This window comes from Marmota monax, unplaced genomic scaffold (assembly GCF_021218885.2).
Source record: "Marmota monax isolate L192 unplaced genomic scaffold, Marmota_monax_Labrador192_F-V1.1 WCK01_AAM20220418_F8-fsc00041, whole genome shotgun sequence".
NCBI lineage: Eukaryota > Metazoa > Chordata > Mammalia > Rodentia > Sciuridae > Marmota > Marmota monax.
The window spans coordinates 17,095,644-17,121,422 of NW_026695238.1; the positions used below are offsets into that span (position 1 = coordinate 17,095,644).

Here is a 25,779-nt window from a genome sequence, read left to right on the forward strand (position 1 = left end):
CAATACAGAGGTGGCCAGGAGTGCGGCCCAGCTTTCTGGTTTCCACTCTGGCCTGCGTGGCCGGAGCAGGGAGGCCGTGCTGTGGCTGGGCCTGCATTTCTGAGGCAGTGTGGACCCGGGCTTGATGGGCATGGGGTGCCATGGTGGGTGGGAGATGTGGGGCACCTCCTGGTCGCTGGGGAACAAATGTTTTGAAGAAATGCATGTCTACTGTTCTGTGCTAGAGACCTTGTGATTTATCAAGGAGGTGAGACTCTTCGGCTTCATGGTGTGAGAAACTAGGAGAGAATTAGAGGGGACCTTTCCGCGTCCGCCGTGAGGCCGCCTCTGCAGGCCCAGTGCTGGCAGCCACCTCGCGGCCTTCCCGCTCGAGGCACAGGGAAGCCGTCTGCCTGTGAGGCCCTGGCTGCGCTTTCTTATCGTGAAACTGAGAGGTCCTCACTCGCAGGTCAAGAATCAAAACAGGGAGGAAGGTGGTGGAGAGAGAAGGTCCAGCATCCCGGCCGCTGTGACAGATTGTCCCCTGCTCCCGACTCCCTTTCTTGCTCTTCGCTGCCGAGTTAATGAATCAGCACTTGCCCAACAGGAGACTGCGGATTCCACGTGGCCTGCGACCCAGTTTTGGTGCTCAGTGTTTTACACTTCGTTTAGCACAGAATCTCTTCTGCGAAAGCTGTGCTTTCTTCAGGGCGTAGTATTTTTGGGGGGGCCAGGTCTACACCCGGGCGTGTGACTGTTACAGCAGAGCCGACAAGGGACTCGGGCAGGTGCAGCCAGGGTGTCCTGCTGGGGGAGGGAGGCAAGAGGCAGCTCATCAGGGCACAGGTTGGCACAGAGAACTCAGGGGTGTGTGTGAGTGTGTGTGTGTGTGTGTGTGTGTGCAGGCCTACTCCAGCACTGAGCTCAGTAATCAGTGAGCTGAGCAGGGTGACTGTTCTTCCCAAGGGGCCAAGTGAGGCGTGTACTAAGGGGAACCCCCGCAGGGGCTGTGTGGCCTTGTCGGGGCGGATGGCAGTGGGGTTTGTGGTCGGGGCTGGTCCTTCTGTGGTGGACCTCGAGTTTGATGCCTGTCATGGCTGGGATCTGGAATGTCCCCCTAAGTCATAGAGCTTGTGTGTTGAAGGCTTGGTGACAGCGAAGCCAGCCCAGGGTGGGAAGTGATTGGGCTAATTCCGGTGATGGGTTAGTGATTTGAGTGGACTCTGGGAGCGGGTGGAAACCGTCTGCCCTGAAGCATGTTTGGAGGAAGTAGGTCACTGGGGTTGTGCCCTCGGGACGTACCTGGTCCCTGGCCCTTTCCTCTCTGCTTCCCTTTGCCACACCCCTCTGCCTGATGCCCTGCTCACCTCAGGCCCAATCCAGCGGAGCCAGCTACCCAGGGACTGAAACCTCTGAAACCTGGAGCCAAAATATAAACCTCCTCCTCGGAGGTCTCCTGTCAGGCTTGTGGTCACAGTGACACAAGGTGGACTAGCAGTTCCCCAGCGCACGCCACTGGCCACTGTGCACTGGGAGCGGTGGAAGGCCAGCAGTCCCTTTATGGGCAGGGTGGCGGGGGTGTGGGTGGGCATGGGCACTGCCCTCGTAGGAGCCTACACCACGGTTTTGGTTTTGAAGTTTCAGTCCGTTTCTGTGACACTTGTCAGTTACTGGGTCCCAAGAGTCACACAGAGAGCATAGAGTGCCCTGGGGACATTTGAGCAGGAGGGTGGAGGCAGAGTCCGCTAAAGCTGCCTGCTTCAGGGGATCTTGGCCCGAGGCCACACACAGGCCCACGAGGAGAGGTGCAGGGCGCTTGGCAGCTGGTCAGCGGAGGCTTCCACCCGGGAGGATCTGCCTGCTGGCTTTTCTACTTGATGGGCAGGGTGGGTGTTGATCACATGACACAGCCTCAGCCTGTTATCGGCCCCCACCCCAAGCCACTGGCCCTCCCCTGGGCCTGGACTACAGACTTACCAGTAGGGAAAGGGTCACTCCTGCTGGCCCTCAGTGAGCCCTTCCCCACCCTGGGAAGAGGAGCGTGCTGACTTTGACTTTGTTTTGCTGTGATTTGGGTGGCTTTAGCCTGAGGCTTGTGGAGAGCATGTAAAGGACCCAGGTTCCCTGCAGTCTCCCTTTGACAGTGCTGGCCTGTAAACCGGGCAAAGCTGTGACTGTCCTGCCGTGTGTAGTGGCCGGGCATGCCCGTGCATTCCCCAAGCCCCGGGAGGTGTCGGTCGGCCACTGTCACCAGTCTTGTATTCACCCCATGCAGGGGCTGCTGGCCTCTGCCTCCTGGCGTCCCAGGTGAAGTGATGCTTCTGTGTGTGCGATGGACAGCAGTGGTCACTGGGCCTGCTGCCCTCTGCCTCCCTCCCCACATCCCTGCCAGGTTCTTAGCCTCTGTCTGGGCTAAAACTCGGGGCCATGGGGGATGGGTTAATTCCAGTTGCTCTTTGTGTAGTAATCTTCTGGACTGATTTTCGTCTATTATCAAGCCGTCCCTTATTATTAAGCATTAATTGCACCGAGAATTAAAAAATATCATTGACTGTGTTTACGATTCTTTATGGGATGAAAACTGACAGACCCAAATATGTCCAGCACACACTGACAGAAACTCAGCCTGTGAATCGTAAATGCCTTTTCTTTTTTTCCCCCTGTGTGTGTTTAAACAAGTGAACATGGTCTTGTATGTTTCACCATTGACCTATCTGGGATGGAGAGACAGGCTCCTGCATCCCCCCAGCATCCGAGATGCATGTAGAGATCCCCTCCCCTCCTTCCCCAGCAGTGCTGGGGTCACACCCAGAGCAAACACTGCCACTGAGCTGCAGCCCAGCCCCGATTGGTTGGACCTGCCTTCGACATGCTCCATTCAAACTTCCACAAACGTCTGTCCACACTTGTGTATGGTCTAGGATTGAACCCAGGGGTGCTCCACCACTGAGCTGTACCCCAAGTCTTTTTATTATTTTCCTAATCTTGAGACAGGGTCTCACTGGATTGCTGAGGCTGGCCTCTATCTTGTGATCCTACTTCCTCAGCCTCCCCAGTCCCTGACTCTCCACTGTTCCATCTCAGGATTTAACCTGCTGACTTGGTTTTCTTTTGGCAATTTCTGACTTGCGGCCTTTCATCAGAGGTCCTGGTTTGAACGTTATAGTTTTAGGGACTCTGCAGTTTCACTTGAACACGTTTTAAAAAATCCTTAAAGTCTGTTTAAAATTATAATTCCTCCAGGTTTCAGGACTCTGGCCTTGCTGTAAGGTGACAGTATTTCTCTGCTTGTTAGAGGTGGCTGTTCCCAGCTGTGGCCACTGGCTCTCCAGTGGTGGGCTCTGTCCAAAGGCTGGACAGTGCATGTTCCTGGAGTGTAGGCTGAGTGGCAGCCCTGCGTGTTACAACCTTGTGATGTGTTTCCTGCAAGCTCCTGGAGGTGGGGGGAGGGGCGGGAAGGGGAGGGAGACCTGTCCCTTGTGGCTGGCCTGTGGTGCTGCGGGGGGACCACTGGTGGCCTGGATCACTGTGGGTATCAGACCAGCAGGAGAGGGACAGGGCAGGTGAGGGGGAAGAAGCAAAGTGCTGTGGTGAGGGAACAGGGACCAGGATTCCACCTGGATATCTGCCCTCCCCATTCCTCCGCGTTCTCCTGCTTGCCAGGGCGTGGGAACAGAGGACAAGCTCAGTGGCACTGTCGGGGCCTGGAGTCCAGGGGACCTCCAGCAGACTCCAGTAGTGCCTTCTTCTCTTTAAAACCCCTGGAGCATGTCCTGGCCCAGAGTTACTCTTCAGAGCTACGAAATGCCCTCCACAAAGCCATCGCCAAAGGGTCACCACCATTCACAGAGGCAAATGGGAAAGCAGTTCCCCGCATGGCGCTTTACCCACATGGCGCGGTGGGCACACACCGCAGCCTTCCCACAACTTGGCCAGAGGTGGCTTGGTGGGGACACACAGCATCGTGCAGTGGTGGTCTGCCCTCCACACGTCAAGCTTTGAGAATCAAGGCTGGAGGGGAGACTGCGGGCAGGGAGGCAGCAGGAAGGTGTGCGTGGCCTGCGGTGCCCCAAGAGCAGCAGCAGCCGTTCCAGAGGCCTGCCCCAGCCGTCCTGGGCACCCCACGTTGGCCACAGCTCCACGGCTCATCCGCACCCATAGCATGCTGTGCTCTTATCGGAGTCGGGGCCGCGTCACCTGCCTGTGGGGCCACCCTGCCTGTGGACCTGCCTGTGCTGGGAAGACGCTCGCAGAACCCCTTCATGCCCAGGGTTGTAACAGTGGAGTGGATGTTGGATCGGAAGGAGGGTGTCGGCTCCAGGTCCGTCAGGGGATCATTTCTGAGAAGAATATTCCGGAGCAGCCTTGGAGAGCCACGTCATTCTGAAGGAAGCGCAGAGGGAAGACGTCCCAGCTGCACCCGGGAGTCCGTGGTCCCTGCCCCCTGCTCCCCTCGGGCTGAGGCCTCTGTTCTCACTTTTGGGGAAACGGGAAGTCTCCCTCCTTCCCATCCGTGTCCTCGTGTCCTCTCATCTCCTGCTTTCCTTCTGCCCAGACTCAAGTCCCCGGGCCATTCTTGACACTAGAGGCCATTTTCCTGGAGCCAGGGGTATGGTGAAGAAAACCCCGGGAGGAACCAGGTGTTCTGTAAGAAGTTGACTTCTGCAGGTCCCCAGAGCCCCCTGGCTGGCGGCATTTTGCCTCGGAGCCTCCCCAGGGAGAGAAACACTGGCCTGTGGAGAAGGATCCCGAGTCACGTCAGTGCTCGGGGAAGGATGCTTGGGATCGCAGCAGGGTGTGGCTGCCTCAGCAGGGGTGGGCACAGTGGCATCTTGGTGGCCTGGCATTTGTCACCCTGTACTGAGAAGGCCTTATGATGTGGGGATAGAAAACTGTTTCATTTGTGAGCCTGCAGGGTCCCTGAAAAGCCACGGGGTTTCCAGGGAAGTCTGAAGCGCATCTGGTATCCCAGGGGTTTACACATGACCCAGTTTATCACAGATGTTCAAGGATTTTCAAATCAGAAATTAAACGTCACCCCTGACACTGCCGGCGAGTGTCTGTGGAGTTTCCGGTCAGGCGTCACCCGCGTTCTGTGTTGACCAGTGCTGCATGTGACCTTCCCACTGCACTGAGTGGGCCCTTTACCCTTCACGCTTGTCCACTTCCTTCCTGGTGTGGCCGTGTTGTGGCCAGGCGCCCGTGTCTCCTACTGCCCTGGTTCCTGGGTATGTGCTTGCTTTCTGCATTGTTTAGTTTTCTATTTGGGGACTTTATGAGTGCTTTAAAGTAAAAATAAATGTTCCTTCACTTCCCGGTTGCTAAAAAGAATAGTTTTTTTTTTTTTTTCCTTAAATCCTTGTGAAACTCAACATTTTCAAAGAAGAGTCACAGTCCCCAAGATAATGTGCTTTAGAAAAAAATTCACCTGCAATTTCAGGTTTCTTCTTTTACATTGTGTGTAATTTCATGAATTTTTACTGGAACTTGTATTTGTGGTCACTGGAGCCAGACAAGACGGGGTGGGGGTGACAGGGTACAAGAGGACATGAAGTTGTCCTAACTGTGGCTCACGCTGTGCTCGGGTTCTTACTCCAGGAGGAAGGGAGCTAGCTCTTCTGGGGAGTGAGTCCCCTGGCCCAACAGGGGCGGGTGGGATGTAGCAGAGACAGGGCTCCAGCCCCTGGGCTCATGAAGGATGCTGGTCAGCCATTAACCAGAGTTTCCAAGCCCTGAGGAGTGACCCAGAGGACTAAAGGCCTAATTAGAGATGGCTGTTCCTCCCCAGGCCCTGGCGGTGGGCAGGTGAGCACCAGGCGGGGCTGGTCTGCCCAGTTGCAGCCCTTGGAAAGGCCCCGTCTCTACCCAGTCCTCTCATCTGCTCGCTGGTCCTGCGGGGTTCTGCTCGGGCCGACTGCTAGGGCAGGCTCCCTCCGGGCTCCCTGGAGGATGACTTCGGGATGCTGTGGATTTTCTGAGTGTGTTGGTAATCACACCCCGTGGACGGCCCTCCTCGTCTGCTTACGTGCTGTAGGTTGAACCATGTGGAATTGCCATTGTTCAGCCTCTTGTGACCCACAAAGCGGCAGTTTGGCGTGGTTTGATGGAGAGAATCGGGCCTGGGCTGAGGACCAGCTCCAGCGGTGCCTCTCGGCCAGCCTCTCCTCTGAGGGAGGGAGTCACTGAAGGGCGGTTTCCGCAGCTGCAGGGCGATTGCTGCATCAGGGTTGTCACGTGGTGCATGTCAGGCCCACCTGTGAGGCCCCCCCACAACAGGGAGCTCCAGCAGTGCACACCCCCATGTCTCCGTCAGCCAGGGCACTTGGGAAGCAGGCATCAGGAGCCTCGCTGTCAGTGACGCTCCCCGTGGATAGGTGGGCCCTTTCTGGGGGCCGCCGCCTCTCCTAGAAACCTCATGGCATTCACAGGAGAGAACCATTCCCATCTATCACAAGGGAGCTGGGCCTCAGAAAGACCAGCAAGGTCACCCAAGGTCACCAACAAGCCTGGGCCTCCTGGTCCCTGCTCCCTCACTGATTCTCCTCTGCCCACTACTGGTGTCTCTGCCACAGTGACCAGGGCAGCCAAGAGAAGCAGGGCTCTCCTCGTGGTCAGAGTTCAAGACCCAGGACGGTTAGCTCCCATCTCGGGGTGCCACCTCCAGGTCTGCCTGTGCTCTCTTAGGTTCCCTGAGAAATCCTGACGTCCTGGTCTGTGTTTGTGAGGTCCACAGGGTCATAATGAGTGAGCCTCGGAGGCCGGTGGGGCTTGTTGAAATGCAGATTCCAGGGCCCTGATTGCTGAATCTCACAGATGTCTCCTGTGGGTGGCTTTGCAAGGTGTCCAGACGAACCCAGGGCAGATGAAGAGGGGGCACTGAGAACCTGGCCCTGCTGGGGGCCCTTCCCCAGGCGACTGTGCCATCTGGGGCAGTGGGGTGGCCCTGAGAACTACTGTGGGGCCTGGCGACCCTGGCAAAGTGGCTCTCAGGAAATGATCCTCAGAACCACCATGTTCAGCCACAGAACAGGGGACGCTGCTGTTTCTGTGCGTCTCGCCCAGCATGCCATGTACAGAGGCAGTTCCTTCTGAGGTGCTCACAGGCTTTGGTTTCTCATTGCTTAATTACTTTGTCCATAAACCAGACAGATTGTGATAGAAATATCACATTTTCGCCTGAGTTGCCGAGAGACTTTCCTGCACTGTGCTCCTTAGGATTTCTAAGGACGCCCTTCCACACCTGTCTGGAGCATTGATGTCCCTGGGACAGGTTGGGGCAGGACCAAGGGAGGTAGAGCTCGTCCCTTATTATTGTAACGCCAGCCTTCCTGCCACACATGCACTGGTAACAGGGTCCCTGATGAATTGGCTCAACTGAAATTCATTATCCCAGTGGATTCCTGTTTGTCTCTGTATCATTCTCACTTGGGACTTGGAGTGAGTGAGAAGGAAGACAGGCTGCAGCACTGATGCTTCGCTAAGTTTCACAGAGTGCTGGCTGCCAACAGGCTTGGAGGACAGTGGGTGGCGTGGACGCTTAGCTCAGCGTAGGACGCTTGCGTGGCACATGTGAGGACCTGGGTTTCATCTCCAGCACAGAAAAGGAAAAACAAACAAAACTTTTAAGACTAATGAAAGTTTGTTGTAAAAAAAATACAAGTTAGGAAAAAAAAACCTACTCAAGACCCGGGAGTCCCTCCACCCGATGTTTGAATTCTGTGTTTCCTGCTGTTGGTGCGTGGTGGCAGGCGGGGGTCTTTGTTAAGGAGCCTTTCTGGTGGCTGAGCACTTGTCGCTGGGCTTTCTTAAGCATGGAACAGGCACTGTACTGCGAGGGGTTCTGTGGCCAGGACAGTCCGACAGGGCCTTGGTGGGCTTTCCTTTGACATCAGATATCTTGGTCACCAGATCAGGTGGAGCATCTCCCTCTAATGGAGAACATTTCCCCCAGCATTTGGCCACTGGGACATCCCTAGGTGTCCCCACCCCCTGTCCTCGGGCTGGGTCCCCGTGGGCTCAGTGCACCCGTCACCTCTTTGTTTTCTCTGACTGCCGTCAAGCTTCTGACCCAAAGAGACAAGGAGGTCAGGACTTCACTCCTGATAAGGGTGGCGTATTATTTCGTGTTCTGTAATCTTAGAGTTGTTCAAGAGCTTGTGTTTGAATTTAAATGACGAAGCGTAACTGGAAGGCTGGGGATGGAGTTCAGTGGTAGTCACTGGCCTGGTATACATGAGGCCGTGGGTTCCATCTCCAGCACTGAAACCCCAAAGTGCATTGGAAGTCGTGCCACGCTGATGGAAGGACCAAGTACCTGGTCCTAAACTGCTCAGGAAAGCCCGTGCACCTTGAGGTGCAGCTCTGGGCTTCCCTGTGAGTCAAAGGGCTCAAAGCAGGCAGTCAGAGGTCATCTGCTGTGCCTTACGATGGAATCTAGTCCAGTGGTACTTAGACCAGAGTCTGGGGGCCACTTTCTTCATATTCCATGCCATTGACGGGGCATGGAATGGCCTCTTTTGAAAACCAGGGCTGCTTCTGTCACTTTGGGGCCTGGCTGACCGGGGACACATATGTGTGCAGACAGTGCATGCGCACACACACACATGCCCAGGTGTGTTCCTAAAGCACGTTTTGTGCAGCTGCACTTTGGACCTCAGAGTGAAGTAGGGCAGCCGGCCTCGTCCTCCACGTGATGGAGTCTCCAGGCCGGGCCATGCTTCCTTTGTCCTGGGACCCCCAATCCCTGTGGTGACCAGAAGTGTCCCCACAGGAGCAGGCAGAGAAAGCATCTGGTATGTAGGGCTTTCCCCAGGTCTTTGGTTGCTTCTCCTTGAGCCTCACACCAGCATCCCACTCTGAATGGGCCGAGACGGAGGCCAGGCAAGTTCTTGAAATAAGGGCATTTTAATGGAAGTTGAGGGCTTTGGCGGGGAACATTAAGTCAAGCATTTATTTTATTAATCTAGTTGCCACAAAGAAAACATACTCTATTCAAGTGAGGGTAAATTTGCAACTAAAAGCTTGCCACACCATGTTCCAATATTTATATAATCATATGTCTTTGTTTAATGGAGCCCCGCTTCATTTATAATGCATATTTAATATTTGTTGTGATAAATTTAATCTGGTGGTACATGCTTACAAATCAGCAGTGCATTAATGAAGTGAGCTCGTTTAATTCACCCTTTATCCTCTTTGTTCTACTATTAAGATTCATTTTTAAAATTGTATTTCAGGGCTTTTTTGGTTTGTTTTGTAAGAGGGATTGAACCCGGAGGTGCTCTACCACTGAACTATGTCCCCAACCCTTTTGAAAACTTAGAGTCAGGTCTTGCTAAGTTGCCCAGGTTGGCCTCAAACTTGAGATCCTCCTGCCTCAGTCTCCTGAGTAGCCGGAATTGCCGGCCACTTGGCCTAGCTGTGACTTAACGTTTATGTGAAATGGCGTAAAAATCTGAATCAGAATCCCAAAGGTCACGATGAATGTCGTCTCCTTACTCTTGTTCCCCAGCCACCAGTTCCCTCGCCTAAGTCGGCAACTGTTTGTGATTTTACCAGTGTCTTCTCAGGCGTGTGTGTTGTGCGCACACACGCCGCACACTATAACGCTGACTAGACTGTGTGGGTCTTGCTCTCGCCACCTAGTGGAGCCTGGAGATTGTGGGGCTGACTCCACCTCAGTATGCCGAGGTCCTTACAGACCTCTGCCCCCACCACCTGCTGGACTCAGCTGTCTTGTTTTCTTAATTAGTATTCCATCTCAGGAATACATCCAGGTTCACTTGACCATTGTTGAGGTTTTTAACAGCAGAGTCACAGGGGGACTTTCTGAGCAGCTGGACACTTGGTACATGCATTCGGAGAGTCCTTGTCATTACCTTCTGTCTCCCTGCCCGTCATCTGAGGCCGCCTTCTCGTTTCCCTGAGAGCAGTTGGTGACCGATGTTTCGTTACCATCCCCTGAGTTCAGGCCTGCGCTGTCATGGTCCTCACTTCGTGGTTCCCAGCTGATCCCTGGGCGTGTTCCGGTGGTGTGCGGCCACCATGGAGTGGGTGTTGAAGAGCACAATTGAACTGCTCCCCCCCACCGTCAGCCCCCACCCTGTCTACTTCCATGGGGGGAGTGTGGACTGGACATCTTGAAGGCAGTGCTGGGACAAGTCCACCTCCCAGGCATCCCGTCTCTCCAGCTTCCTTACAGACCTCTGCCCACCCACCACCTGCTGGTCTCTGTGCCCCACAGCCCGTGCCTCTGCTGTTGAGCTCATCCCTGCCAGCTCAGTGACCTTGAGAGTCACTAGATGCCCCTGGCAGCCTATTGTCTTCTCCATCGGCTCCTCCCACAAGCAGGGCCTCCCTTTGATGGGCGTCCTAGCCCTCAGCTCTGGGGGACAGTGGCAGTGGTGTGCGTGCCCTCCCACATCCCGTAGACCATGGGTGCTGGCCTGCCTGGCCAAGCCGGCCTGGCCTTTCTCCATCCTTCTCCTAAGGGGACTGCGGGCCAGGCCTGCAGGGTACCACCACCCCTTCTGAGCACATCTGGTTGAAAGGGATGGCTTTTCTTGCCCTTGAGGCATTTTGTGGAGGGCTTGAGAACTTTTGGACAGTGCAGGGTGAGCAGATTCCAACATTAGGGAAAAGTTTGGAGAGGGCATCCCACTGAAAGAGATGGCCTGCATCCACTGCTGCCTCCCCGGCTCTGAGTGGCCAAGGGAGCCGCCACGTGGGTGCGACTGTGGGATCCTGCTTACCAGGGGTCATGGCCAGTGGAGGATCATCTGCACTGGGCAGGCCAGGGGACCCCCCCAGTGGGGTCATCTCTACTGGGCAGGTCAGGAGAGCTACCCGAGTGAGCTTCCTGGGTGGGGAGCAAGCACCACTTCAAAGAGCCCCCCAGGTCCAGGTCCCCTCCTCTCCCTGGCCAAGACTCTGGCACCCAGCAGAGTGCTCCAGACCTGAGTGCCGCCTGTCTGCAGCATCTAGGTTTCCACGCTCGTCATCCTCGAAGCTTTTTGGGTGGGATCTCAGAAAAGCGACTGTTTAGCAGAAAGACTGCAAACCACAGCTTGCAGGCCCCCAGAGCCGCTGGCTCTGGTGGAAGCTGGCATGCCGGGCACCGATGCGCGCTGGAGGGGGCCGCAGCCTGATCTTTGTCTCTGTCTTCTCTTGCAGATGCCTTCGTGAACAGCCAGGAGTGGACGTTGAGTCGATCGGTGCCAGAGCTCAAAGTGGTGAGTGGCTCTTTCTGGCTTCAGTGGTTTATTTCCCAGGAGACCACGGGTGTGGGGGCCCTCGAGAGGTGGGGCGTGAGCCCACCCAAGCTGTGCATGGGACGGGGACCAGTTGTGTAACCACTGTCCCCAGCACAGCGCCATTCCTACAGAGGACCTTCCAGAGACACCTGTCCAGAGGGTGACACAGGGTGGCAATGGTGTTTCCAGGAGTTTTTAAGACGATATGCCCTCCGTAAGTCCTGCCCAGCACTGCCTGGAAGAACCTTCTGTGTCTGCCCTGACTGACAAGCAGCCTCTGCCCTGGGCGGCCTTTCAGGGACTGTACTGTGGCTCAGGAGCCATGTGTGATGGCCTGGTTTAGGCTTGGTTCATTTTGGTTGAAGCAGCTGCGTGGCTGTGGTGGCCGTGCGTCGGGTGGAAGTGGCTTCCTTTGGCCCTGTCCTGGTGATTGAGGGCGGTACAGGTTCTTACCAGGCCACCATGGGGGATGCTTGCTACCCAAGAAGCCTGTGGTTTCTGCAGCTCAGTGCTCAGGCTTGGAGACGGCGTCACTGAAGGGCAGGCAGGGCAGCTCCTTCCCCAAGGGTAGCTCCTCAGGCTAGTGTGGGCTCACTGCCAGGTGGCCACCTCTCACGGATAGGCCAATGTCAGAGGTCTGAGGAAGGGTCTAGCCCCGGAGCTGTGCATGGATGTGGGGACCCTGGCAGGGCTGCCAGCTCTTTGTCACGGGCCCTGGAAAAGAAGCCCCCTTTGTTCTGTGTGGCCACTCTGTGTATCCACAGTGCCGCATTGTTTCCTGCCCCTGTGCAGCACCCCAGGACAGGTGGCCTTGAGGTCAGCGCCCGAGGAGCCCTGCTTCTCAAGCACAGCCACGAGGTGACGTAACAGCAGCCTCCAGTGAACTGTCAGTGCCAGTTTTGCAGTGATTCTGAGACCCCGTCAGAGAACACAGCTCAGTGTCTGCCGACTCTTCAAGAGCGGTGGTTCCATGCCTCAGGCTTTCTGGGGTTGTGTGGTGGTCAGATCGTCCGTGACCAGTTGCCTTCGGTACAGTGGCTTGGTGCCAGGCGGTGCAGGCCCGTGCCCCTGCCCGCGTGTGTCAGGGACATCTGGCTGCAGAGGGCCTCAGTGGGCAGTCTGTCATTCCTGTTGTGTTTTCCTTGAACTCCCAATGAGGACCTTCGCTAAAGGCTCCATTTCCCTTTCAGCAAATCCACGTTTGGCAGGTGAGCGTGGGGCACTAGAGGAAGCAGTCAGAGGCTGCGTGCCTCTCTTCCTGCTGAGGCAGGGAGGCGGGAGCAGCGGGGTCAGGCCTGAGGGTCTGCACCGCTGCCTGCCTCGCTCTCAGTTCTGCCGCCTGCAGGGCCTTGCTGCTCCCCATGAAGCCTGCCAGTCCAGACGTGCTTGATCCCTCCTTCCCGTTGACATCAGGGGCCGGTGGCCACAGTGCCCCATGGACCTGCCAACGTCTCCTCCTTATTTTTTTCCATGGACAACTGTTAGTTTCCACTGGTGTTTCAAATTAAAATAATGCTCACAACCATCTGTGAGATGCCTGCAGCCGTGAGAACCAAGAGAGACCCCGTGCCCCGCACCCCAGAGTTGATGGGCGAGGCCTTCCGAGGGGTGCATGGGCCTTGCCGTGAGCACACGGAGAACGGGGTGTTGCCTGCAGAGAAGGCGCGGCCTGAACAGGGCCTGATCTCGGAGCATTTTCTTCCTCAGGGAAGACAAACTAATCTTAATTAAAAATTTAATTCTGTGGCATACTGGTTGGATTTTCTCAGTGTGAAGCTGACAAGCAGCAGGTGCCCTTGAGCAAAAGAATAATTAATAGGTAGATATTCTCAAATTACGGAGGCCCAAGGTAGAGGGAAGACTCGCGCTGACCGGAGGGGAGGCAGCCTGCGTGGAGTCTGCACACAGGGGGCCTGGCTCGGAGCCCGGTGTGCAGCGTCTCCTTGGCACTGGCCACCCGGGTCAGTGGGTCAGGCATGCTCTCAGCCGCCTAGCCAGTGCAGCCTTCCTCGGGATGGGCAGGGCTCTGTGCAGGGGTGGGGTGCAGGGTGCTGCAGAGGGTCCTCCCTGGAGGGCATTTGGAGCGGAGGGAGTCAGACCATGGGCTTGAGCATGGCATTCTGCAGAGGACCCGAGGGAGCCGAGGGCCTGCTGGCCTGGCGTGAGGAAGATGGCCTGGTCACTCTGCTGATGAGGCAGAACCCCATGAGCAAGCAACTTAGGGGCTGCAGGGTTTTCTCACAGCTCTGGAGGTGGGAAGTCCAGGACCAAGGGCAGGTCCTTAGATTCACCTTCGTAGGTGACGTCGTCTTGCTGTGTCTTCAAGGTGGGGGACAGGCAGGTTCCCTTTAATAAGGGCACCAGTCTCACCCGTGAGGCCCAGACCCCCCAACACCAGCACTTGGGGCTAGGATTTTAGAATCTGGTGTTTGGGGACCCAGGCTTCCAGACCACAGCAGCTTTCTCAGGGGTGCTCAGGCCTGAACGGCTGTCCACTAGTGAGTAGGGGCAGGATTTTGGGCAGTGATTATGTGGAAGGTTCTAGGTGTCTGGAGACACCTGCCACTGGGGTTGGGGAGCTGAAGCACGTAGGGGACAAAGCAGGGCACTGAGCGGCTGCAGGGCTGTGGGCATGGGGGAGAGGGCAGGGCAGGCCGTGGCTCTGGAGAGGCCACACTAACATCTGGAGAGGGGAGTGTGGGGACGGGTGTCGCAGGAGCTTCTGGGTGATGCCCACATTCGGACGGCCGATGTGCCTGCAGCCACTCACAGACCACACTCACACCAGCCTGGGTCCCTGCTGTCAGGTGTGGGCTTCACTGTCCACCTAGCCAGCCTCCCTGCCTCCCAGCAGGAGAGGAGAGGAAGGCGAGGCTCAGGCATGCAGCGTAGCCCACTGCGTCCATGGTAGGCAGGTGCACACGAAGACCTGGAGCTCAGGGGGCCGCACTCAGGTGGGAGCAGCTGGAGTCGGGGCCAGCTGGGGCGGGGGGTGGTGGAATCGGTGCTTGTAGGTGGAAGGCAGGTGCCCCTGGGGACTCTGGAGCCGGGCTGAGCCACAGATCTAAGGAGGGAGCCTGGAGGGCATGAGTGTGGGGCAGGGCGTTGAACAGAAGAGGTGGGTGACCTTGTGGTCACCATAGAGTCCAAGCCTGAGGTGGTGGGTGGAGGTGAGAAGGTCAGAAACCTCAGGGGAGCCAGGCAGAGCCTGGGCCTGGCTGGGGAGCTCCAGTGGGGCCTTGTGCAGGCTGGGTCGCGTGGGTTTGTCTCCTTCATGAACAGGAGGGTCTCGGGGGCAGAAGAACCAGGATGCTGATGAGCAGCTTCTGGGGGGACAGGTATCCCAGCTCAGGTGGGGGGCAGGAAGGAGGGCTACTTGCAGGGCCCACTGAGTCCAGGCTTACTGCGCCCACAGGGAGGCCGTTCTGAAGGGCTGCTGTGGCTGGACCTCCTGTCTCCCTGGGTGCTGCCTCCCCACCCAGTCATGCCCCATTGGCTGTCCTGCTCTCCTGTCCCTGTCCCCAAACTGCCCCAAGCTCATCCCCTTGGGATGGCATGTGCCAGACTGACCCATCCATGACACTACACGCCACCCTGTCCCCTCTCACCTGGGTCCCCCATGTGACTCTGCACACCACCCTGTCCCCTCTCACCTGGGTCCCCCATGTGACTGCACACCACCCTGTCCCCTCTCACCTGGGTCCCCCATGTGACTCTGCACACCACCCTGTCCCCTCTCACCTGGGTCCCCCATGTGACTGCACACCACTCTGTCCCCTCTCACCTGAAGCCCCCATGTGACTCTGCACACCACCCTGTCCCCTCTCACCCGGAGCCCCCTCCCCCGTGTGACTCTGCACACCACCCTGTCCCCTCTCACCCGGAGCCCCCTCCCCCTTGTGACTCTGCACACCACCCTGTCCCCTCTCACCCGGAGCCCCCTCCCCCCGTGTGACTCTGCACACCACCCTGTCCCCTCTCACCTGGACCACCCCCCCACCCCCCCCCCGTGTGATTCTGCACACCACCCTGTCCCCTTCACCTGGACCCCCTGGTGTGGTGAGGCCAGAGACCTAGTAGATGGCCCGGTGGGCAGTGCACATGTTCCTGAGGAAGACGGCACGCTTCCGGGAAGAGGCCTGGACCCAGCATGACTCCCTCCGTGCCGACACCCGACCCTTTGGAGGCCAAGTGGCCCTGAGCAGCCTGAGCAGAGCCCCGTCTCCAGCAGGACGCGTGCCCGTCGTCGGCTTGCTGCCACCACGGGTCGTGGTTGTTGGGGTCCCTGTGTTTCGACCTGTCGTAGAGGGCCCAGCAGAGCCATCTGATGTAATAACCCTCGTGGTTGTCGTGTCTTTGCTGCAGGGAATCGTGGGGAACTTGGCCAGCGGCAAGTCCGCCCTCGTGCACCGGTACCTGACCGGCACATACGTCCAGGAGGAGTCTCCGGAAGGTATGCCGTTGGGCGGGTGGTGAGTTACAGGCTTTAGGGAGTTTAGGCTTTTGATGTTTTTCTTTAGCGTATTCTAAATCATTGCTTTGACCTATCACACGCCAAGAAACACCACGCGGTAAAGATCCTCCTCCCGTAGGGATTGAGGGCCGGTTACGCTCACTCTGGCGTTGGGAGCACTGGAGTAGAACCGTGAGAAGCTGCTGAATGTGTTTCCTGTCCTTGGAGGCGCTAGTCCAGTGCTCCTTCTTTAAATACGGGCTGGACGTGGTCCGCTCTGGGGGTTGAGTCCATGCCGACTCTGACCTAGTGCTGCTCAGCCTCACTGCCAGCTTCTCTAGATGAGTCCTCCAGGCCCCCCCCCCTACCCCGCGCTGGAGCAGACGTCTCCCCGCATAGTGCTGACAGACAGACGCCTACGGCCATTGCCCACTGAGGGAGGCATTCCTCCTGCCATTAGACGTTTCCTTCTTCTGTTAACATGTCCACGTATTATCCTTTGCTTTAAATGACAATGACAAAGGCAGGAGCCCTTTAGCGCCCCGTCAGGCGTAGTGTGCAGGCAGTTTTGTAAGTTGTGTATTTTCTCTCCATGTAACTTTGACTCCACCTCTGAGACACTGAATTTCTGGTTCCTTCTCTCTCTCACCGGCTGTTCCATTCTTTGCAGATATGGATGCAGGTAACTACCGTCTCCTCCATGGCAGCTTGTCTTGTGGGGAGCGCGAGGAGAGCCCGACTGTGCTGTAGCGTTCCCTCCCTCCTCGTCCTGTGTTCCATCCTGTTTCGTTTCATTTCACCTTTTTTTTTTAGTTCGGCATTCCACCCTGTGCTGTCCCCTAGCTGTGTTTTGAGCACTAGTTGTCAGTAGCGTCACGTGTCCCCTGTAACACCTGTGCTGGCCTTAACTCTCCTCCAGGGGCCTGTGCAACCTTCAGGGCCAGACTCCCCTGGGGCTTCGCCTGGGTCTCCGCGGCCTGGGGCAGGACTTGGTGGTGCTGTGACACCTCTTGGTGGTCCTCAGGAAGGCTGCCCTGAAAACCTCCCTGCTAAACGATGACCTGGGAAGGTCAGAGGCTCAGAGAGGGCTTGTGCGCTGGAGCACAGGAGAAAAGACTGTTAGCCCAGGGGAGAGAGCAGGCGCTTGAACACGCCTGGCCCAGACAGTAGGAAGGGGGGTGCTCCCACGGTGTCTTCCCCCAGGGGCACCCAGGGTTTGACTTGTCCCTTTGTGTCTAGGGTGAGCGGTAGCCATAGCCGGGTAGCTTACACAGAGGAGAGCTGTGTAGAGCTTGTGTCTGGGCTTTCCACTTCTCGGGCTTGCGGTCGTAGCGTTCATGGAGCCAGGTGCTGAGGGTCTGCGGCTGGCTTGACCGTGGGGAAGCGGGGTGCACGTTTTCCAGGGAATCTGCCTCCAGCACCCTCGCTCTCCATTCCAGTCTGGGGTGGCTGGAAGTCACGGTCCAGCCCCGGTCTTGTTGATCGCACCCTGGCCTGGCTCAGATGTCCGCAGTTGCAAGCTCTACAGAGGGACAGCCAGGGCCACAGTGCTCTCGGGAGCCCGCCTGCCTGACTTTGGTCACGGTCGTGCTCTGTGCCTTTCCTTGGGGGGTGCTCGCTTTGTCCTGACATACTGCTGCTCAGCTGTGATCTTTTTTTTGCACTGCATAACAGGCCCTTGAATTTTGATAAACAGGAGACTTTTCTTTTGAATGTTTGTGCATCAGAAGTGAAAGCTGTCCCCAGCCTGGTGGCCTTACTGTGATCACTAACAGCCCTACTCGTTGGTTTTCTGGGTAGCACTTGCCGCTGCACTGGAATTCCATAGTGGCGCCTGGGCTTCTAGACACATGTTATTTTAAAGGGTAGGAGCACGTGAGGGGGCATCCCTTTCTTCATCAGGGCCGCGTGCCAAGGGCTCCTGGATCCAGGGAGAGGTCGTCTGTGATCTCTGCTCACGGCTAGGAGCTCACCGGGGCCACCTCTTTGCTTGCCTTTTGACCTGGGTTCTGGGTGTTCTGTGGGAGCAGCGCCATGCCCAGGTGCACCCCCATAGGGAGGCACGGGGCCTCCGGGTGCTGAAAGAACTCTGATGCCAGGCAGCCCCTCAGCCCTGGCGTTTCCCCAGAGCTGGGCACTGCACTGCTGTCTGGAACCAGGCCTCTCCTGTGGACCAGGGCACTGACTTCCACTTCCTGTCTCTGTGGCCTATGAGGAGTGGCAGTGGGGAGAGGAAATGAGTGAGATCAACTGTGATTTCCCTCGTGCCAGTTTTGCCATACCTTCGACATTGGCAGGGAGCCTGAAGTGGTTTCAGTTCTTATCCAGTGAGTAAATGTCAATCGATTGCCTATGCTTGCTTAAATTAAGAAACTGCATAGACAGAATGTTCTGGATTGGGTATACGATTTACTGTGTTGTTACCTTGTCACCGTGGTGTATGGAGGGTCCTAGGGTGATGTGAGTCATCTTGGCATGTGCAGGAACTAAGTAAACTATTACATAACCCCATGGTGGGCATGGTCTGTGCCTGCTGAGGCAGTGGGTTTACAGAAAATTGTGTGACCTTTCCATTTCTTGGTGTTACTGTTGTCTTCTGAGTTTTCCTCTGTGTTGGTCCAGTTTTCGTTGCTGTAACAAAATACTTGTGGCTGGGTACTTTACAAAGAAAAAAAGATTTTTAAATTCATTGTTGGGGAGCTCAAAGTCTTAGATCAGATGGCCCCATTTATTTGGCCTCATGGTTGATGGCGTCATGGAGGGAGCACGTGGGAGAGGGATAACATAGTGAGGCAGGAAGATGGAGAGGCCAGGGGTGAGTGTTGCTCTTTCCTAATGGCCCTCTCTTGAGATCCACATTATCCCTGCCAAGGGCAGCAGGCTGTGCCTCCAGGGACTGGTTACCTGGTGCTGAGCCCAGCTCTCAAAGGTCTCACCACTTCCCAGCAGCACCACACTGGGGAGCCAGCTTCCTACGTGCGAGTCATTTGGGGACACACTCAGACCACGTTCAGGACACCCAGCCACTTAGCTCTTGTGAGTTTGGAGCAGTCAGCTGCATGGCTGCTCTGGCCGGAGGTGCTGCTTGGGGTGTGGGTGAGCTGCCATCCCTGCTGCTCGTGGGGTTGGTTCTCCCGCCCTTCCTGCTGGCCCACGGTGGCTCCTCTGAGGTAAAGAACAGGTTGCTCTCTTTGCGGGGATTCTGACCTGCAACTGGGATGTTAAGATTGCTGGAGGGGTGAGTGGTGGGGACATGGCAGTTGTAGAAGAGAGCTTTCTGGGTAGGAGTGTGTCTGGGCAGAATCATGTCCGGGGCCCAGAGTGCCTTCCATCTGGTCCATCTCAGCTGGATCCCAGAGGGTGACATCATTTGGACGTACAAGATTTAGTAACTTTAGAGATACAGTTCAAACGAGGGAGGGTATTGGATATCACACTTAATAGCAGTTCTACCTGATGACCAGTGCAACAGTGGGTGTCTCATAGGGAGTCTGTGACTGCTAGACAAGAGCTTGGAGCGAGCAGCCTCTGTGGGGGGGCACAGTTCTTGGTGTGTCCGAGTGTGTTTAATTCATAAGTGTGTTTTGGAGTCCTCGGGGCCTCTGTGGCAGGCCACATGCTATGGGGTGAAGAGCAGAGGTGTATCCTCCAACAGTTCTGCAGGCCGGAAATCCAGAATCACTGTTTTGACAGGTTGTTCCCCGAGAATCTGTCCAGGCCCCTCCCAGCTGCCGAAGTCCAGCACCCGGTGCGCTCCGGGGCTGGTAGACCCGCCCAGCCCTGCCTATCACGCAGCGCTGCCCTCCTGGGAGGCAGTGGTCCGCCACACACCCTATTCCAGTGTGATCTCGCACCTTAGGCTACAAAGACTGATTCCGGTGCTCCATCACAGGGTCTGAGAGGGTCTGTCATGCCCACCTGTTGGCTGGCAGGAGCCCGCTCAGAGCTGCTGAGGCCGGGCCCTTCCCTTCCGTTCTTGCTGGCCATAGAAGCTTGAGGGGGACGAGGACAGGAATCAGCTTGCCTGTGACCTTCACACCCCTGAGGGGCATTTCACAGTGCCAGAAAGAGATGCACGGAGCCCAGTGGAAGCCCTCGGAAACGCCAAGGCATCAGGAAAACAGAAGGTCGCGGGGTGTGTGCTGGCAACGTCCTTAGGACTCAGCGCCAATTCTGCTGGCACCCAGGTGCCCAGGTGGGGCTGGGGAAGAAGTGCCTGCGACCCTGGAGCAGGGGATAGTCTCCTACACGCGAGAGGTCTACATGCCCAGTCCCGGACGCTGAGCTCTACCAGACCCGTGTCTGCGTTGTTCCTGCCGAGCCTGGAGGCCCTTCCAACTGGTGGCTGTGCTTTGAAGTCCTGGTTGAAGCCTTGGGTCAGAGACTGGAGTCCAGGTGACAGGACAGGGTGAAGGCATCAGTGGCCTCTAAGGAAGGTCTGTTGGGGGGTGACTTTGCCAGAGATTCGGAATCGCTGCCAGACACCCTTTGGGAGACCTGATCTGGCCTCAGTAAAGCCTACTGCAGTCATAAATAATCAAATTTTTTTTCTGGAATGAAGCAGTGCTCTTTGCTAGTGCCGCCTTTTCATCCAAATCTAGAATGAACCCACCTCTGGATGCGAAGGTGGCTTAAAGGTGGTGGGAGGAGGACAGGGCCCGCCAGCCCCTGTGAGGGGATGGGCCGAGGCCCAGTGGTGACCTCTCCTGCTGTGGTCGTCCACAGGGATTGGCTGAAGGGCTGTAGCCAGGCAGGGCATGGGAGCAGCTGGCCCTCTTCCTGGGTCCTCATGAGTCAATGTATCGGGGACCCCTTTCTTCGGTCAGTTTTAGTTTCTTGTTAGCTGTTAACCAGCTCAAATTCTGGGCTGTTGAAGTCTTGGCACCCCAGACTCTGTGTGGGCCCGCAGCGGCCTGGCCCTTCCCTCCAGGGCAGTGACTCTGTCTCTGTCTCTGCTGTCCTGATTGTCCCAGCAGTGACTGCACAGGACGCCCCCCCCCCCCCCCCGGGCCCTGCATCTGTGCAGCAGCAGCCTGGGTCCCTAGACCCGCTCCTCCCCTTCCCCAGTGGAGAACCGTGGCTCTCCCTGGGAAGCTGGCCCTGCCTGCGTCCAGCATTCTTCCAACAGAATAGGCTGAGGGAGTGGAGAAATCCAGGGACTGGATTCGGGCAGATCCCAGTAGGGGACTCTCCAGAGCAGTGTCCCCCAGGTGGAGAAGGGGCCTGGTGTTTTCCTGTGTAAGGAGAAGAGTCTGAAAAGACGAGGGAGATGGAAAGACCCCGAATGTCCTCCAGGTGGGAGAAGCTTGGGAGAAAACTAAAGATGTGGTCACACCTGGAGGTGAGGGCCAGCTCGGCACAGCTGTCCTGGTGCCCCCGGGGCTTGGTGGCAGGACTCCCTCAGGTAACCAAGTCTGGGCACTCCAGGCCCCAAGGGAGGACGGCCCAGGCTTTGCACGCCATCTACACAGTCTTCACCTGCTGTGAGTCTCTAGGTCACGCGTGAAACCTGAAACGTGCATGTGTGTGAACCGTGTCATTCCGTGTTCTCAGGGAGCAGTGACAGCAAAGGAGTCCGCGTGCTCAGTGCAGACGCGGTTCTTGCTGTTTTGAATATACTTTTTAAAATATTCCCCGTCCTGGCTGGTGGAGCTCATGGAGCTGGGGACAGGGGTGGGCTGCATGAGAGAAAGCCCGTGCGGCTCAGGTGGGAACCTGGGCTTTCCTAGGCTTTGTGACCGCAGCTCATTGAAAATTCTGTTCTCTTGATTTGTGCCCAGGTATCGGGAAAGCGCTGCTGTGCTTTGTTTAGTTGCAACTGTCCGGGCTTGGTGAAGGCCTGGCGGTTCTCTGGAAGGGTCACTAGATCACGTCCGGGGAGGACCTGGAACGCAGTGTCCTCTGTAGTGGTCACGCCTTGCTGGGTCACCATGTGGCAGAGCTGAATGATCCAGGAAGGGAGCGGGAGCCAGGAGAGAAGCAGGGAGGTGCCTGGTCCCCATGCCACGCGTCACCAAGATGGGGTCCCGCTGACCGTGGCCTGGGCTGTCCTGGCCTCTTGGTTTTCCTGTGAGTTTGGGCATGTTTCCACTCCTGAATGCCACCTGCCTCTCAGCCTCACGGCTTCTATGAGGACGGAGCCAAGCAGTGTGTAAAGACGGCTACAGCCCGGCAGTGAGGAGGACCTCGAGCGAATGACAGCTTTTAAAGTGTCAGTGTCCCCACGTGGGCCTGTCACCTGCGGGTACGCCGGGACGCCTGTCTCCGCCCTCTCCCCAGCTCCTCGCCCCGGGCGCCCCACTCGTCTCCCTCTGCCCCCCGGAGGCTGAGGTGTGTCTGCAGCCCCTCCCCTCAGCACGGGTCCTCCACTGCCCCAGTAAAGTGCAGGTCACTGAGCGTGGAGCCCATGCCAGGCTCCTGGGACCTTGTCTACAGCATGGACAGAGCACAGGACAGGGTCTGATGTGGCCGACACCCCCGGGCCTTTCCAGCCAGGCTGAGTTCTGGGGTCCTCCCCACAGGGGAGCTGGGGAGCTGCTGGAGCTTCCAAGTGCAGGGTTGGCTTCTGGGGAAAGCCTCTGGACACGGGGTTGGCGGGCGCCCAGGGGCCAGCAGGTCCTCATGAGCTCCTTGCCGACCTCAGAGGCAGGCTGTGTCCGTGGAGACGGCCGCCAGGGTTTCTGCTGGGGTTTGGTTCAGGATGCTTTTTCTCAAGTGCTCACGCCACGCGCTGTGGGAGGGAGGCTCTGGTGTCGCTTGATCCTGGCTCTGGGGCCCGCAGGCTGCCCTCAAGCCTGTGTCCCATGTGTCAGTCTGGCCAAACCCCCCAGGACCCTGGCGGGAATTGTCTCCTCACAGATGTGTTCAGAGTCAGGGCAGTGAACGTGTTCTCAGCAACACACGGACCTCAGATACTTTGTTAATGAATGTTTACTTAGTCTCCTAGAAACAACTGGCGAAAACACCCAGGCCGGCTTTCTGGGACACTGATGCCTTTAAGCTGTCAGCTCCAAAACCCTTTCCAAACCCCATAAAGTCGGAAAAAAATGTTGTCAGCTGCCACTGCTCCCCAGATGTTAGGGCTTATTTCTAAAACAGTTCTTGGATCCTGTTTAATGTTCAGAGTGTGTGTGTGTGGTGGCCGGGGGTGGGGGGGTGGGGGGTCCTTATGACTCTGACTTGAGTTGTTTTGAAATCTAGCCATTTGAATTTTTGAACATGAATTTTACCATGTTACTTACACCCAAGTGATGGTAAGTGCGCGGTAACTTTTTAGTGAGAATTATCTGTGAGCCTTAAGATCAGGAGCTGCCAGCGGGCGGGGTTAGCAGAGGCAGTGCAAGGCAGTGCGGTGTCTTCCGCCGTCCCTCTAGGTGCCTCCCTCCCGTCTCCCTCTGTAGAGCAGTCTGCAGCTCTGCCCTCCTGGCACGGAAGACACAGGACAGCCAGGTGGTGCCTGCATCAGGTGAAGGGCCTTGAAGTGATTCCTGGAGCTTCAAAGAAGTAGTTGAAGGGAAGCCTGTTCCTTTTCATCTTGAATAAGAAAAAGAGGCTCTAAAACCAGGAGGAGGAGGCGGCCGTCATGGTTTTGGCATGGACACTTCTGGCAGGACAAACTGTGTCCTTCAGTTGGTTGTTGGAACTCTGAACACATCGTTCCGTATTTTTATCATTAATTCAACAAGAAATCAAGGACTTGCTAAAACCAGCACTGGGCCTGCAGTTGGCAAGTACCAGGGAGAAGAAATTTCTAGATAAATAAATAATTCACGATAATGATTTACACCTGGACCCCCAAGGGCAGGTCCACACTATCTGGGAGAGTCTGGCTCCTCGCAGCAGCCACAAAGGCCTGTTATCCCCCCAGAGTCCCAGAACCCAGAGGGAGAAGGCCCGCTGTGACTCACCTGTTGGTTTCCTGTGAACCTGCGGACATCAGAAGTTCTAACAAGACATTGGGCAGCGGGAAGAAGGAGATGGGTCTGGAGTTTCATGTTTGCAAGCACAAGTCCCTTTTTGCTGCACAGGTGTTCTCGAGCTGCACGTGCATCGCGTGTGCATCGCGTGTGCTTGCAGACGAGCCATCACAGGATCTGTCAAACCTGAACCGCCACCAGGCGTTTTCCCCTGGGTCTGTGCGGTGTCTCCTCCGGCCTTTGGCCTTAACGGGGATGACAAGCTGGTAGCCCATCTGCAGTCCCAGGGAGCTGGATGGTGGCAGACCAGCCTGCTCTGTCCAGGAGCCCCAGGGCCAGGTTCCTGGTAGTGGTCTACACCCTCCGGTGCCAGGGATAGTTGAGCAGCTTAGATGACTCGGGCAGAAAAGGGGTGGTGTTGTGGTGGTGGACTTAATCAGGTGGCCTACAGAGCAGCCAGGTTGGAGGATTTAGAAAAACCCTGATCCTAAATCCACTTAGGTTCCCGAGGAGCCTCTTTCCACTTGTTGCCACTATTGGACTTCATGCCACTGTTGGTGCCCCACTTGGTGGCACCCACTGACCAAGTGATCCCTGGTGCTCACACCCGATGGGGAGGAAGGTTGGATGTTTTTCTCAGTTGCTCCTGCAGAAGATTTAAGGTCAGTAGCAATTGGCCTCACTTGTATCACGTGCTTTTCCCTAAAACAACCAACACTGTTGGGATCTGAGGGGGCATTCTGATTGGCCACTGTCTGAGGGGCAATGAGGTCAGCCTCCTTGAACTGTTGGTGGGCAGGCGTATTATAGAAGGGTTGGAGAGCAGGCGGGCCCCGGAGAGGAGTGGGGGCAGATCCGGGTCCCATGTCCATACGCAACACATTGCCCTTTCAAGCTTCAACTGACAGATGCCGCTTGATGCAGCCTTTCCCACGTGGACAGGTTGCGGGCGGTGTTATGCTTGGCCCTCGCACCTTTATAGGCAGTATTTCCCTCTCCATCCTGGAGGGCAGGAAGTGCTGACGGAGGGCTTTTGGGCCTTGTCTGGACCTGAGACAAGGGGGTCCACAAAGCTTTTTTCCCCGCACCATCCTGCGTGGCCTTCATCCACCACCTCCTCCCTGCCCTGCACACTTGCTGGTCCCAGCAGAGGGGAGAGGCCCGCTGTTCAGAGGACACCTGCTGATCATCGTTACACGTACCCACTCCTTGACTTGGGCAGTCCTGGGTCAGGGCTGAGAGGTTTTCCCTATGAAAGGAAGAAATCCTGGGCTGAAGCCAGCCTCGGGGCAAGGAACAGGGGGCATGGAGGCAGGGGAGGTAGAGATTGAAAGAAACACCAACAGCAAATTAAGACAGGTGCCAGAAAGAAGCTCATAGGAGAATCTGCTTGTGGTGATGTGGTTCCCAGCTCTCCCTCCGCCTGCATGCTCCTGAGGCCTCAGCCACCACTGGCCTGAGAGCTGAGGCTTTGGATACCAGCAGTAAGATCTGAGAAGGACTGGGCCAGCTGTGTGTGTGTGTGGGGGGGGGCGTATATCTTAGTAAAAATTGAGCCACAGGCAGCTGCCAGTAATGTACAAAACATGACCGCTTCATCTGATCCATTTACTTAAACCTGATAAATTCATCTATTGACCCAGACCAGAAACAGAAATCAGGTTCAACTCATGGTCTGTTCCTTTCTCCATCTTTGGCTTCTGGCACATTCCGTGTCAGGAAGAATTCTGAGGCAGGATGAAGGTTCAGGAGGACCTCTCCTGACATATCCTGTTGTTACCACTACGGACAACAAACATGCGGGAGTTGTTCTTTGAGCCAAAGGAAGGAGCCAGCTGTGTTGAGGGGGAGTGTGTCGTGTGCAGAGGGCCTTGGTGAGGAAGCCAGCGCAGCGTGTGTTCACTCCACACGCCTAGAGGAAGGGGTGGACTTGAGCCTGGACAGGACCCGGGGATGCAGGAAGAGCTGTCAGCCCGAGTGTGGGGCAGCTGCGGCATCCGGAAGTGGAACTGGCCCGAGGTAGTCTTCACTGCAGCAGGGATGGAGGAGAAGCTGTGTGGGCAGCCCAGGAGAGGGAGTGGGGAGGAAGGCGGGGCCAGCCCCCGTGTCCTGACCGCCACAGCAGTCATGCTGGCTGGCCCTGAGACAGACTTCAGGGAACGGACAGGAGGAATCTCCA

The 25,779-nt window shown here is 56.7% G+C and overlaps 1 protein-coding gene across 13 annotated transcripts in view; it reads left to right on the plus strand.

The window, feature by feature from the left end:
- Positions 1-25,779, plus strand: part of Agap1 (ArfGAP with GTPase domain, ankyrin repeat and PH domain 1) — a 488,301-nt gene that overhangs the window by 149,359 nt on the left and 313,163 nt on the right. For 7 of the 13 annotated variants that reach the window (XM_058577558.1, XM_058577554.1, XM_046439525.1 and 4 more), the window contains exons 2-4: positions 11,152-11,210; positions 15,597-15,684; positions 16,355-16,366. In XM_058577558.1, the coding sequence (XP_058433541.1) occupies positions 11,152-11,210; positions 15,597-15,684; positions 16,355-16,366 (159 nt within the window). The remainder of the gene's footprint in view (positions 1-11,151; positions 11,211-15,596; positions 15,685-16,354; positions 16,367-25,779) is intronic. The other 6 variants (XM_058577559.1, XM_058577560.1, XM_046439535.2 and 3 more) reach the window with 1 other exon arrangement.